The sequence below is a fragment of the Hemitrygon akajei genome, chromosome 4 (assembly GCF_048418815.1).
Source record: "Hemitrygon akajei chromosome 4, sHemAka1.3, whole genome shotgun sequence".
Classification (NCBI taxonomy): domain Eukaryota; kingdom Metazoa; phylum Chordata; class Chondrichthyes; order Myliobatiformes; family Dasyatidae; genus Hemitrygon; species Hemitrygon akajei.
Genome location: NC_133127.1, coordinates 37,769,956 through 37,785,747, shown reverse-complemented (window position 1 = coordinate 37,785,747; position 15,792 = coordinate 37,769,956). Strand labels below are relative to the sequence as shown.

General features: G+C 46.5%; 1 protein-coding gene across 6 annotated transcripts in view; it reads right to left on the bottom strand.

Annotated features, from left to right (window-relative positions):
- The window catches only part of LOC140726256 (electrogenic sodium bicarbonate cotransporter 1-like), a 199,507-nt gene that overhangs the window by 134,498 nt on the left and 49,217 nt on the right, over positions 1-15,792 (bottom strand). Inside the window, exon 1 of one of the 6 annotated variants that reach the window (XM_073042384.1) lies at positions 1,331-1,464. The exons of the other annotated variants lie outside the window; for them this stretch is intronic. Within the exon in view, the coding sequence (XP_072898485.1) occupies positions 1,331-1,391 (61 nt within the window). The 5' untranslated portion in view covers positions 1,392-1,464. Of the gene's footprint in view, positions 1-1,330; positions 1,465-15,792 lie in introns of those variants that run through there. 6 annotated transcript variants of the gene reach the window in all.

Genomic DNA, 15,792 nt, shown 5'->3' with positions numbered 1-15,792 from the left:
TAAGCACAGGAGATCCTGCAGATGCTGGAAATCCAGAGCAGCACACACAAAACGTTGGAGGAACTCAGTAGGTCTGGCAGCATCTATCAAAAGGAATAAACAGTCGATGTTCGGGCAGAGACCTCCTTTCCATACATGCAACCTGATCTGCTGAGTTCCTCCAGCATTTTGTGTGTGCTACACAGACCTCTTGCTTAATGGTATTGGTCCATAGCATAAAAAAGTTTGGGAATACCCGCAATAGAGGAAATAGAACTCATTCATCTGGGAGAGAAGAGTACACTGTTACTTCTTTGTAAGCATTTACTTTATAAGGATTAAAAAATTGAAAATAGAATGGGAGGAGTTCGGGCACTTTTGACCATGTGGAATCATGGAGCCAAGAATTTAACTTGCAGATACATTTCCAGATGTTAAGAGTTTGCAGAATTGGTAAACCCGACCGATTTTAATTACTGAAGTTCTGAAGAAACTCTATAGTTCCCTATCATCCTACTGACTGGGTAAGTGCAAATGAGGAAAACACAGGGGGTTTAATATTTTATTGAAAGGGGCTCAGATTTACAAACTCTTTTTATCTGATTATACATTCTCAACTTAACAAAGGTCCAGTTGTTGTCAAAGATGACAGGGCCACCCTCAACACCGATGTGAATGAGGACCACCCCCAATGCTGATGTTATTAAGGACCATCGCCAACATTGAAATTAAGTCTAAATGGCCTCCCTTCACTCAGCATTCCAGACGGATTATTCCTTGCACAAACCTCGCATCCACTTTTTCATTTCCACCAAACGGGACCAGCTCAAGTCAGCATGGGTGCGTTGGGCTGAAGGTCCCCTTTCATGCTGCCTAACTTTATGAATACAAACACTCCCCTTCTTACTGCTGTTTCCCCTGCAGTTGTCCTTTTTCTTTTCTCCCCGCCATGTAGAGACTCAACCAGTCCTTCCAGAAGAAGCGGCAATTCATCATCACCTCTTCCAGTCTAGAGGATGGATCCAGTGCTCTCTGCTTCACTGGAGAGGTCAAATACAGTTCAAGTGACTCTGCCTTGCACAGTAGCTCCGATCAGTCTGCAAAGACAGCCCTGAGGTTCCAGTCAGCTGCCACGCTCCACCCCGCCCCTATTCTAGCCCCTCTATGGCTCACTTGAGATCATGGATCAGATTCATCCATCAGCCAGGGACATTTTAGCCTGTCAGCCTCAGTACTTACAGATAATCAGCATTCCCGGATCTTTCATTCCAGACTTTCAGCATTCCGTCCACATTCCTTTGGTAATTACTGTCATTCATTCAGCATTTCAACTTTTCTACCTTTTAGTTACCTGCACAATCGCCATGTCCCCACAGATCTCTCCTCTCCTTTGCATCTGCAAACATGTTCATTTCTGACTAACCGCTTCTGAAGGTCAGCCAGAGAAACGTTAACAGGTTCCCTCTCCACTGCTGCCACCTCACCTACTGAGGTCTTCCCGCATTCTCCTTTTCTCTCAGATTTCCAGCATCTGCAGTATTCGGTTGACAGCAGTTGCCCTGACCTCTCCACAGAGCAGCCCAAAGTGGGCAGTGCTTTCAGCTCAAACTCACCAGAAATGAGGCTAGTCCTTCTTCTAGCAAGAGAAAATCTGCAGATGCTAGAAATCCAAGCAACACACGCAAAATGCTGGTCAGGCAGGATCTACGAAGTAAAGAGTTGACATTTCAGGCCGAGACTCTTCACCAGGACTGGAGGAAAAGATAGAAGTCAGAGTAAAGTAGTGGTGGTTGGAAGGGGGGGGGGGGGTGGTGGGAGGAAGAAATACAAGGTAGCAGGTGATAGGTGAAACCGGGAAAGGGGGAGGGGTGAAGTAAAGAGCTGGGCAGTCAATTGGTGAAAGAGATAAGGAACTGGAGAATGGGAATCTGATAGGAGACAGAAGGCCATGGAAGGAAGAAAAAGGGGAGGAGCACCAGAGGGAGGTGATGGACAGGTAAGGAGATAAGGTGAGAGAGGGAAATGGGAATGGGGAATGGTGAAGGGGTAGGGAGGCCATTACCAAGAGTTCGAGAAACCAATGTTCATGCCATCAGGTTGTCGGATACCCAGACGGAATATAAGGTGTTGCTCCTCCAACCTGAGTGTGGCCTCATCGTAGCTGTAGAGGAGGCTGGACTGATATGTTGGAATGGGAATGGGAAGATCCCGCTTTTTCCGGCAGTCAGAGCGTAGATGCTCGGTAAAGCGGTCTCTCAACCTACATGAGATCTCACCGAAATGCAGAAGGCCACAGCAGGAGTACTGGATACAGTAGAACACCCCAATAGACTCACAGGTGAAGTGTCACCTCACCTGGAAGGTCTGTTTGTGGCCCTGAATGGTAGTGAGGGAGGAGGTGTAGCACTTGTTCCACTTGCAAGGATAAGTGTTAGGAGGGGGATCAGTGGGGAGGGTTGAATGGACAATGGAATTGCATAGGGAGCAATCCCTATGGAAACAGAGAGTGGTAGGGAAGGGAAAGATGTGCTTCGTGGTGGGATTCCATTGGAGATGGCAGAGGTTACAGAGAATTATGTGCTGGAAGTAGAGGTTGGTGGAGTGGTAGGTGAGAACAAGAGGAACCCTATCCCTGCTGGGGTGGCGGGAGGATGGGTGAGAGCAGACGTGCATGAAATGGAAGAGATGCAATTGAGGACAGTATTGATGGTGGAGGAAGGGAAGCCCCTCTCTTGAAAGAAGGAGGACATCTTACTGGAATGAAAAGCCTCATCTTGAAAGCAGATGCAGTGGAGACAGAGGAATTCAGAGAAGGGGATTACAAGTAATAAGGTGCAAAGAGGTATGGTCTCGGTAGTTTTGAGAATCAGTGGGTTTATAAAAGATGTCAGTAGATAAGTTGTCTCCAGAGATAGTTGTCTCAGCTGCATCTGCTCTCAAGGTGAGGCTTTTCATTGCAAAACTAACCTGCATCTCTCCCATTTCACACTCATCTGCCCTTATCTCATCCTCCCACCACTCCAGCAGGGATAGGGTTCCTCTTGTCCTCACCTACCATCCCACCAGCCTGCACGTCCAACACATAATTCTCCGTAACTTCCACCATCGCCAATGGGATCTCACTGCCAAGCAAGTCTTTCCCTACCCCACAATTTCCACAGGGATCACCCTCTTTTCCATTTGTCCCTCCCCACTGATCCCCCTCCTCCCTCACTATCATTCAGTGCCCCAGACAGTCCTTCCAGGTGAGGTGACACTTCACCTCCATGTCTGTTGGGGTCATCTACTGTATCTGGTGCTCTCGATGAGGCCTCCTGTATATTGGTGAGACCCGAGGTACAAACCCCATTTCCAGAAAAGTTGGGATATTTTCCAAAATGCAATAAAAACAAAAATCTGTGATATGTTAATTCACGTGAACCTTTATTTAACTGACAAAAGTACAAAGAAAAGATTTTCAATAGTTTTACTGACCAACTTAATTGTATTTTGTAAATATACACAAATTTAGAATTTGATGGCTGCAACACACTCAACAAAAGTTGGGACAGAGGCATGTTTACCATTGTGTTACATCACCTTTCCTTTTAATAACACTTTTTAATCGTTTTGAAACCGAGGATACTAATTGTAGTAGATTTGCAATTGGAAATTTTGACCATTCTTGCTTGATACAAGACTTCAGCTGCTCAACAGTCCGTGGTCTCTGTTGTCTGATTCTCCTCTTCATGATGCGCCATACATTTTCAATAGGAGATAGATCTGGACTGGCAGCAGGCCAGTCAAGCACACACACTCTGTGTCTACAAAGCCACGCTGTTGTAGCCTGTACAGAATGTGGTCTGGCATTGTCCTGCTGAAATAAGCATGGACGTCCTGGGAAGAGACGTTGCCTTGATGGCAACATATGTCTCTCTAAAATCCTAATATACGCCTCAGAGTCAATGGTACCTTCACATACATGCAACTCACCCATGCCGTGGGCACTGATGCACCCCCATACCATCACAGATGCTAGCTTTTGCACCTTTCGTTGATAACTATCAGGATGGTCGTTTTCATCTTTGGCACGGAGAACTCGATACCCGTTTTTTCCGAAAACTAGCTGAAATGTGGACTCATCTGACCACAGCACACGGTTCCACAGTCTTTCGGTCCATTTGAGATGAGCTCGGGCCCAGAGAACTCGCTGGCGTTTCTGCATAGAGTTGATGTATGGCTTCCTCCTTGCATAATACAGTTTCAAGTTGCATTTCTGGATGCAGCAATGGACTGTGTTAAGTGACAATGGTTTTCCAAAGTACTCCCAAGCCCAGGTGGCTATAATTGTCACAGTAGCATGACCGTTTCTTAGGCAGTGCCGCCTGAGGGCTCGAAGATCACGCGCATTCAACAGTGGTTTCCGACCTTACCCTTTACGCACTGAGATGTCTCTGAATTCTCTGAATCTTTTCATAATATTATGTACTGTAGATGTTGAAAGACCTAAATTCTCTGCAATCTTGCGATGAGAAATGTTCCGTTTGAACTGACTAACAATTCTGTCACGAATTTTGGCACACAGGGGTGAGCCACGACCCATCCTTGCTTGCAAAGACTGAGCCTTTGATGGACGCTACCAATTAGCCTACTTAATGTGGAGTCTTCCAAACCAGTGTTATTTGAATATTCTGTGCACTTTTCAATCTTATTTTAACTCTGTCCCAACTTTTGTTGAGTGTGTTGCAGCCATCAAATTCTAAATTTGTATATATTTACAAAATACAATTAAGCTGGTCAGTAAAACTATTGAAAATCTTTTCTTTGTACTTTTGTCAGTTAAATAAAGGTTCATGTGAATTAACATATCACAGATTTTTGTTTTTATTGCATTTTGGAAAATATCCCAACTTTTCTGGAAATGGGGTTTGTAGATTGGGAGACCATTTCAACGAACACCTAAATTCTGTCTGCCAGAAAAGCAGGATCTCCCAGTGGCTACTCATTTTAATTCTACTTCCTATTCCCATTCTGACATGTCAGTCTATGGCCTCCTCTACTGCCGTGATGAGGATACACTTAGGTTGATGGAAGAACACCTAATGTTCCGTTTGGATATTCTCCAACCTGATGACATGAACATCTATTTCTCGAACTTCTAGTAATGCCCCACCACTTCACCGTTCCCATTTCCTTCCCTCACCTCATCTCCTTCCCCACCTATCACCTCCCTCTGGTGCTCCTCCCCCTTTCCTTTCACCCACGGCCTTTTGTCCTCTTCTATCAGATTCCCCCTTCTCCAGCCCTTTATCTCTTTCACCAATTGACTTCCCAGCTCTTTACTTGAACCTCTCCGTCCTGGTTTCACCCATCACCAACTACTTCCTCTCCGCCCCCACCTTCTTACTCTGACTTCTTTTTTCTTCTCCAGTCCTGAAGAAGAGTCTCGGTCTGAAACATCAACTGTTTATCTGTTTATCCTTTTTCATAGATGCTGCCTGGGCTGCTGATGTTTCTTCAGGCAAGGTTCCATCAGTCAAGTGGAGGGTTGCTGAGGGTGAGGGGAGGTATAGAGTGTAGAGGAGGGGTGAACACCAATTCCACTCCATCTTCAGTTTACAACACAGAAAGCCCAACTGAACTCACCCTCTCAGAATCCACTCCCCCCACTAATCTGACCTGTCACCTTTAATCCAGTCCCTCTTCACGTCTCCTATAACATAGGCCATCAAGTCTTCGATAGCTTTCGGAGCAATTCCATCCACTTACCAACTTTCCCTGTGGCTGTTCTACCTCCATTCTACACCCCGCAGATTCTACCCCTCACCCACACAGCAGCCAATTAAAGCAGATCCTTGGGAATTGCAAGGAAGCTGGAGCACCTGGGAAATCCATGCAATCCCAGGGAGAAAAAGCAAACTCCAGACAGTATTGGGGGTCAGAACTGAACTCGGGAGCTGTGAGCCAATGGTACTACCTGCTGAGCCACTTCGGTCTCTGTATGTCCCTCCCAGCCTCTCCCTCCCTCAGCACTGCCTTGAACACTTCATTTGAAATGACTTTATTCCAGTACAACCAGCCAGCCTGTCCAACTTCCTGGTGATCCTGGAGTCATCGAATGAGGTAACAGGCCCTTTGGCCCATTGTCTCCATACTGGCCACCAGTATGAAGACAATGATGCTGACAATGGGCCGAATATCTGTACTGATCTTTCCCTATCCCGTTTTTGGGCCGCATACAAGATGCTGGAGGAACTCTGTGGGTCTACAGAGGGAAATGAACAGCTGACGTTTCAGGTCGAGATCTTTCATCAGGAACGAAAGTGCAGAGGGAGATAATGAAGTGAGGGAAGAGGTGGGGAGAGAGCTAGCAGGCGATAGGTGGATCCAGCTGAGGAATGGTGATCTGCAGATGGTGGAGGGAAGAGGCAACAGAAGCTAGGAGGCGAGAGGGCTAAAGATAATGAAATCTGATTGGAGAGGCAGGTGAAGCATGGAATCAAGTGAGGGATGTGGGAAGGCAGATGGGAACAGTGGGGGGGGCAAGGGAGGAGTGTAATGCCCACCTGCCCATTATCTACACACTCTTCTACAAGGCCATAATACATAGGAGCAGAATTAGGCTATTCGGTCCATTGAGTCTGCTCCCCAAACCCACTGCAATCCCTCTCCCATGTCCATTTTGCTCCAGAGATGCTGCCTAACATGCAGAGTTCCTCCAGCAGATTGTTTGTTGCTCCGGTTTACAGTGTCTGCAGTCTCTTGTGTCTCCGGCTTTCAGCTCACTACTGTCAGATTCACTTATTTATCACATGTACATTGAAACACACAGTGAAACGTGTTGTTTTTGTGAATAACCAATACAACCCAAGGATGCATTGGGGGCAGACCGCAAGGGTGCCACACATTCTGGCACCCATAACGTGCCCATAATGCTCAGCAGAACAACACATGCAACAATAACAAGCCTCTTTCCCTCCTTCCCACCCACCTACACATGCAGACAGGCCTCCAATCCCCGGTCCAGACTCACAGATATTGAGCCTCGACGTCAGAGGGCTAAGGAAATCTGGCATGTACCCACTGACTCTTACCAGACACACCATAGAAAGCGTCCTATCCAGATGCATCACGACTTTGTATTGGGTAAGAATGTAAGAAATTGCAGTTTTGGACATAGCCCAGTCCAATTACAAATTTCTCTCTGTGACCTCTGTCTACATTTCCTGCTGCCTCTGGAAAGTAGTCAACATAATCAAGGGCTCTTCCCACCCACTCATTCCTCTTCTCCCCCACCCGTTGGGCAGAAGGTACCACCGTCTGAGAGCACAGACAGCCAGACTCAAAGACAGCTCCTCTGTCACTGAAAGACGGGACAAACTAGGGTTGTTTTCTCTGAATCTTTGAAGGGCGAGTGGAGACCTGATAGAAACTTATAAGGTTATGAGGGGCATCGATAGAGTAGACACTAGTACCTTCTTTGATAAGGGTCTAAATATCTAATACTAGAGGGCATGCATTTAAGATGAGGGAGTAATTTCAAGGAAGATATGCAGGGCAAGTTCTTTTTACACCAGAAGTGTTGGATGCTTTTAACTGCACTGCCAGGGGTGATGGTGAAGGGAAATATATTAGAGGCTCTTAGACAGGCACGTGAATATCCAGAGAGTGGAATAACATAGATACTGTGTAGGCATAAGCGATTAGTTTAGTTAGCTGTTTAATTACTAGATTAATTAGTTCGGCACAACATTGTGGGCTGAAGGGCCTGATCTTGTGCGGTACTGCATTGTTCAATGTTCTGTGCTAGCAGATTCTCAAATGGGCCTCCCGTACACCAAAAGATGAATTCCTGATCTCCCAATATCCCTCACTGTGGCACTTTCTACCGATGCTACACTTTCTCTGCAACATTTCTGATTTCACTTTACTACCTTAATTTCACATGATCTGTCTGGATAGCATGCAAACAAAAGTTTTACACCGTACCTTGGTACATGTGGCAATAATAAACTAATATCAATAAATCAATACCACTTTCCGGCACCAACCCCCATACTCCCCGATTTCAGAAACACGCAAAAATCTGGTCTGGAATGACTGACTCTCCACATTCAAACGTCCGCCACGCTCTGGGTGAAGGAACATCTGGCCTCAGTGAACGGCTTAGTACTTACTCTGAGGCCCTGACCCCTGTTTCAGCACAGCCCAGCCAGGGAGAAACATCATCTTTGCATCGTACCCACTGGGCCCCGTAAGAATGTTGTACCCTTCAATGATATCACCGTTTCACTCTGGGAATTGAATGGGAGATACTGTGATCTAATTTACAGTGCAGCAATGTTGTGATTAAAAATTAATCAGCATTATAGAAGGAAGTCTGAGATTGCCTCTGACTCCAAATGGCTTAAGCCCCTAAAATTCCATTGTGAATGCTTGTTGGGCCCACTGACACCAATCCCCTGATTATCTCACAGCCCAACTGTGACACCAGTTGTCAGTCACTAAAAATAATACCCAGGGTGCAGCTCACAGAGCCCAAAGACTGGTGTCAGCCCCTTGGACTTGTCCCATGGGAACGTGACTAGCCAGTGTTAAACAGTAGATTAACAGGCTCAACTTGTCCTGGCTGAAAGAGAGATCCTGCTGGGCTAGTCCAATAGATTAAGATCACTCTAAATCTTTCCTATCCATGCACCTGTCTAAATATCTTTTAAAGTTTGTAAGTGCACCTACCCCTACCACCTCCCCCAGCAGCTCATTCAGTCTTTGGGATACTTGCAGAGGCATCAGAAGACACAACAGATTTTAATTCTGGAGCAACACACAAAATGCTGGAGGAACTCAGAAGGTTAGGCAGCACTTGTGGGGAGACAACATTTTGGGCCGAGATACTTCATCAGGACTCCGCTGCAGGGTCTCAGCTCAGGTTAACTCTGGTCTGGCCCAGGAACTTTTCACCATGACAACAAAGGTTGGGCAGCAGTGGGGAAGAGATCTTCAGCTCTGTTTGGCGAGTAGCTGCAGGGTAGACATTTCCATTGCAACACTTTGATGAATAAACCTCGTCAGGAATCCAGACGATCCTCCTTACCTGAAGGCAGTGAGAACGGAGCACACTCCCATCAGAAATGGATGAGACAGACGCACTGTGAGGGTGGGGAGCTTGTTGGTTAATCTCAAGGGTGGGGAGGGACAGAAGACAATGGTAATTGGGGTGATGGACAGCAGCTACATGCTTGAGTGGAGCAAATACCTTGGCACAGAACAGAGGTCGTCTGTGCAGGGAATTCACTAAGTCAGTGACATATACACCTGCAGTTTACCAAGTCCATGTTGACACCAACCACACAATAATCCACCTTTTTATTTTGCCCACATTTCTATTAACTCCCCCCAGACTTTACCTGTCACTCTCACACTTGTGGTAATTTACAGCATCCGTCCATTGCACCTCCCCAAAGAACACTGGAGCGAATCCCACAGGAGCCACAGGGAGATCGTGCAGACTCCACACAAACAGAGACCTTGGTCACTGCAGTTGAGCAACTGCTGCTGTGCTAGCAGTGAAGAATTTGTGCTGCCTCATTCTTTACTGTTCTTTCATCTGATGGCAAACGATTGCCCAGAAATTTACTGCCTGGCCTTTTACTGCTGGGGTTAATTCATTCATCAGAAATCAGGCAGGAAACCTGGTGGCTGCAACACCTGATAACGTAGAGTTCTGGGCGGTCATGAAGGAGCGAGAAATATTGCCACAGATTGGCTGCCTAGGGAGTGGGAACTGCAGATCTGAACATTACACAGGGAACAAAACGAGGTGCCTACACAGCCGCTCACTGATCAGTCTGAGTTCCAGCTATCAGATGTCCAACAGGTACCTGGGAATCCCCTCCCCAGCATCTCCCACCAGCACTCAGGAGTTCCTCTCATGGTCAGCTCTTCCAATTCCTCACCCCTCTCCACCTCCTCATCTCTGATCATCTCCTCCTACCAAACTCATCTGCCTCCACCCTGTTAATGCTGGTGCTCAACGGACTAATGATTCTACGGACCCGGAACCGGTGACGGCGATTGGAGGAAGCAGCAGATGCAGGAGCTGTGAGATGAAGCAGAAACACAGCTAGAGAGCTTTGGTGGTAGCTAGGCTGAGAGCTAACCCGACCAGACCGGCAGTACCGTCACTTTCCCTTGCCAACCTCCGTTAGCTAGATAATAGAATGGACTCACTGGGACTGAGAATGAATGCACAGAAGGAGAGATGAGAAACTGTTTACACCAAAACATGGTAAAACGACAATATGCCCGACTCAACGCTTCAACTGTGTCTGCGCAGACAGGAACTCCCTGTCGGGGAAATCAAAGGGAGGTGGAATCTGTGTGTGTATTAGCAAAGGTTAATGTACGAGGGGTGATTGATATGTCCGTGGCCTAAGGTAGAAGGAGTCAATTTTAGGAAACCTAGCACACTTATTTTTCAACATAGTCCCCTCCTACATTTACACACTTAGTCCAGTGATTGTGGAGCATATGGAGATGAGTTATTAACTTCAAGCTTTCTACATAATCACTCAGAGTGGTCCTGCATGTGCATGTAATGAGAGCTGTATAACTCATCTCCTTCTTCCTTAGGTCACAAACTTATCAATCACCCATCTGTGGACACTTTCTGGAGGTCCAAGATCTGTATACTCCATGACCGCTGGACTGAATGTGTAGGAGGGGACTATGTTGAAAAATAAATGTGCTAGGTTTTCTAAAATTGACTCCTTCTACCTTAGGCCACGGACATATCAATCATCCCTCACACAAACTCACCTGTAGTTAGCAGTAACTGGTCTGGGAAGGGGGGTGGAATTCATATTACAATTAAATGCCAGCCATGTTACCTGTACAGGCAGTTTACTGGTGTATTCACCACCACTGTCTACATACCCCCTCCCCAAAGCGAACACCAGGGTTGCACTGGGAGAACTTTACAGTATCGTAAGCTCTCTAAAAACAAGCAATCAGACAGTCTCTTCATAATTGCAGGAGACGTCAATTATGCTAACCTGCAGGACATTTTAACCAAATTCCACCAACTTACAAAGCCACACCACGCCCTCAGCTTGGCCTCTCTGACCCCATCTCCACAATGCTAATCCCAGCACACCGACCGGCGCTGGAAATGGAGAAACCATTCATGAAGACCATCACTCTATGGCCCAAAGAGGCAATCTCTATGCTTCAGGACTGTTTCGAATGGACTACCAGGCAAATGTTCAAAGAGGCCACCATTTGGCTACCTCAGTAAGCGTATAGATGATGTTGGTCCCACAAGAATGATGACCTCATGGCCCAACCTGAAGCCCAGGCTGAACTACGTCCAGCATACGAGGCTGGGCTTCAAGGGTACTACTGTTTACACAAGGAAAAACAGCGTTGACTGTATCAGCAATGCCTCTCTCCCTGATGCACTAAACAACTTTTATGCATGCTCTGAGGCATGCAGCACAACACCAGCTACCCACCCCACAGGTGAGTAACAGCAGCACACACGAGAGTGACTCTGCAGGGAGTCAACCCCTGTACAGCAGCCAGGCCGAGTACTCAGCCAGAGTACACACCCGCTCACTGACGTCTTCAACACTCCACTCATCCAGACATGATCCAAATCAGCCACTGTCATCCCTGTACCAAAAAGCTCTGCACCTTCGGAACTAAACGAAGAATTTGTGCTGCCTTATTCTTTACCGTTCTTTCATCTGATACCGATCATCATGAACTGCTTTGAACAGCTGATAATGGGGCACATCAAAAACTCCATTCCTGCCACATGGGACACTCACAAATATGCTTCCTGACAGAACCACTCTATGACAGATACCCTAGCATCCGTCATGCACCTGGCCCTGACACACCTAGAAAACAAGGACACTTATGTCAGGATGCTGTTTTTGGATTCCAGTACAGCATTCAACACTCTCATCCCACAGACCTTGGTGAACAAACTCCTACTCCCCAGTCTGAATACAGCTCTACGCAATGGTTGGACTTCCTAACCAACAGACTTCAGATCAGCGAAATGCACAACCGCTCCTCCCTCCCCATCTTCTTCAACACAGGTGCCCCACAGGGCCGTGCGCTGAGCCCATTGCTCTCCACTCTGCTCACACATGACTGCGCGGCCAAACACACAAGTAATCACATTGTCAAGTTCGCCGATGATATGAAAGTGATGGGGCTCATCATCAACAATGATGAGCGGCTTACAGGAAAGAGGCCTTGTGGCAGGCAAATCATCTCTTTCTGAATGTCAGTAAGACCAAGGAGATGGTTATCAACTTCAGAGGAACTCAGCACCTCCCCCCATTACATCGGCGGCACAGTAATAGAAACTGCAAGCAGTTTCAAACTCCTGGGAGTCCACATCACACACAACCTCTCATGGTCCCAGAACACATCCTACACAGTCAAGAAAACTCACCAACACCTCTACTTTCAGAGGAGGATGAAGTGAGCTGGTCTTTGCTCACCTACACTCAAGTCATTTTACGGTTCTGCAGTAGAGAGCATCCTGACAAGCTGCATCGCTGGAAACAGCACTGAAGCAGACAGGAAGGCTCCATCACTAGTAGTCAAAACTGCCCAATGCATCATTGGCATCAGCCTACCTGGATTCAAGGACATATGTACAGAAAGGTGCTGGAAAAGGTCCAGTAACATCATGAAGGATTCCACCCACTCTACTCATAGACTATTTGTCCAACTCCCATCAGGGCGGAGGCTACGTAGCATCCACACCAGGACCGCCAGACTCAAAAACAGTTACTATCCCTAATCAGTAAGACTGATCAACACCTCCAATCAATAATTCCACCACTACTTCAATATTTTCTGTCAGTTATCTTGTGTACAACCTAGTGCCACTTTATAGACATACAATCAATCAGGTTTACTCATACAGTTTAAGATGGCACTGGTGAGAGCAAGTGACTCCTTACTGGTGGTTACCAAAACAAGGAATACAACTAAGTACTTTGTTATTATCACTTTTTCTGTGAAAGAAAAAACTACGGTAAATGATCACCACAAACAATGGAGAAGCGAGCCAAGGTTGAGTCAAGGGTCAAAGCTTGCGGGTGCAAGGTGAAGTTGGAGCGAGATCAAGGCAAAGCTGAGGCAAGTGGAGCAGAGGCAGATTTGAGGCCTGTCCACCTCAACCAAGTGCAAGGTTTGATTGATCTAAGCCCTGGGCCGTTTTGGAAAGGTTGGGTATAGGCCAAGATGTGGTAGCAGGGTCCAGGCCCACAGCCTATCAATGCGACAGGCCCCAGGTCCTACAGCAAGGAACGACCTAATGTTTGGACGACTTAAACGCCTGGGCAGATGGATTGAAAAGGCAATATGTCAGGACCATAGGTGAGGGTCGGCCTGGTTCTGCTCACTGCGCCACAACATTTACTCTTCGCTGCACTGAGGGTTAGGCCGAGGCTACGGCCTGCTTCAGGCTCCATGTCTGCAGGCTCTGCGACACTTACTCCACTATGTGCTGGACTAAGGCTGAGGCTTTGTGCCCAAGGACTCACTTTCCTTCTAAATACTATTTGCTTACTTTTATTGCTTGCACAATTTGTTTTTTTTTCTTCTCTGCACATTGGGTGTTCGTGAGTCTTTTTTAAAAAATGGGTTCTTTTGAGTTTCTTTGTTTTGGGGCTGCCTGTAAGGAGATGAATCTCAAGGCTGTGTAATGTATACTTTGATAGCAAATGTACTTTGAACTCTGTATACAAGCTAACATATATCCATATTCATTGTGTTCTTTATCTTTTGTGTGGTTTTTAATACTGCATCAGATCCGGCATGACACTATTTTGTTCTCCTTTATGTGTGTGTACAGGAAATTACATTAAACCATTTTGAATAACCCTTGTCCACTCCTCTTCTTTTTCTCTGACACTCTCTCTCCCCGTCTCCATTTATCTTTCTCACACACAAACACACTCTCTCTCTCTCATTCTCCTCCTCCCTCTCCCTCTGTGGCATGTTTCAGTGAGAGCAGGGAGCACACAGTAACCAGCCAAGCACCAACCCCTTACAATGAGAACTTTGTCTCTGACCACTACTCTTTGTGATCTGAATGAAACCTTCAGCTGCCACACATTCACTGGCTCAATGGTGTAACATTATCCGGGTAGGATTAGGGACTATTTTAATGATGGCGTTTTCCTTTTAAACTGATTACTTTTAAATTAACAAACTATTAATTTTACTTGGCTGAGCTCGGATGATTATAGGAGATTACCATAACTTTTTCCCGCCCTCCCCCCCCCCCCCATCTTAATCCCTTAAAGAGATTGCAAGTTGAGTCGGTGGTAGGTCACGCACATTCTGCCCAACTGGTCATCAGTAATCTACTGTTCTGGCTCACACGGCCAGAAAGCCAAAAATGAAATTTGATAATACATTTTAAGCACATTCCTCAAACCATTGAACAGGTTTCACTACATCTCAGCATTCCTGAAACCTAGGGTCCTTACTGCAGTCTCATCACTTTTGAACCGACGGGTCACTGAAAGCTCAATGCACAATGCAGTTCAAATGTTACTGTGCACGTCCTCAGTAAACATTTAATACCTGATGACCTGCTCGTCTCCTGCACACTGGCGCACCCACCACCTCAGCGGGCTCCACCCTCACCCGTGTCAGGAGCTTGTGAGGTCAAATAGCTCCTGAGGCTTATCCACAAGACATAGGAGCAGAATTAGGCCATTTAGCCCATTGAGTCTGCTCCGCCATTCCACCATGGCTGATTTATTATCCCCTTCTCAATCGCATTCTCCTGCCTTCTCTCTGTAACCTTTGACACTTGACTAATTGAAGAACCTGTCAATCTCCACTTTAAAGATACCCAATGACTTGCCCTCCACAGCCGACTGAGGAAATAAATTCCACAGATTCACCACCTTGTGGCTAAAGAAATTCTTTCTCATCTCTGCTCTAAACAGACATCCTTGTATTCTGAGTCTGTGCCCTCTGGTGCTAGACTCCCCCTCTATTAGAAATCTGCTCTCATTCTATCTGGACCTTCAAAAATTTGGTAAGTTTCAATAAGATTCCCCCCCACCCCATTCCTGTAAACTCCAGCAAGTACAGGGCCAGAGCCATCAAATGCTCCTCATATGTTAACATTTTCATTCCCAGGATCACTCTAGTGAACCTCCTCGAGATCCCCTCGATTGCCAGCACATCCTTTCTTGGATAAGGTGCCCATAACTGCTTACATTAGTCCAAACGCAATCTGACCAGTGCCTTATAAAGCCTTAGCATTATATCCTTGCCTTCATACTCTAGTGCTCTCAAAACGAATGCTAACATTGCATTTGCTTTCCCACAAAAGCCTACAGTTGTTAGGCTGGTTTCTCACTTAACACCCCACTAATGCAGTGTCCATGATGTGATACGAGTCACAGAGAGACTCAGAACAGAAACCAGACCCCTCAAACACACACTATTTTATTCTCCCCATATTCTATACCCTCACCCACACACTAGGGACAATTTATACTGGCCTATTAACTTTACCAGCCCACGTCTTTGGGAGATGTAGGACGAAATCAGAGCACCTAAGGGAACATGCAAACTCCACACGGACATAAGGGTCGGTCAGACGCAGGACTTGTGAGGCAGTAGCTCAACGAGCTGCACAACTATGTCACACCAGGGATACAACCACGTATACATTTGGACGAGAACTTGCCCAAACCACCACATATGCTTCCTCCATGCACCTGTAGTAACAGCTGAGGCCCGAGGTACACAGGCTACAGTAAAGGTGGTCTAACACACACC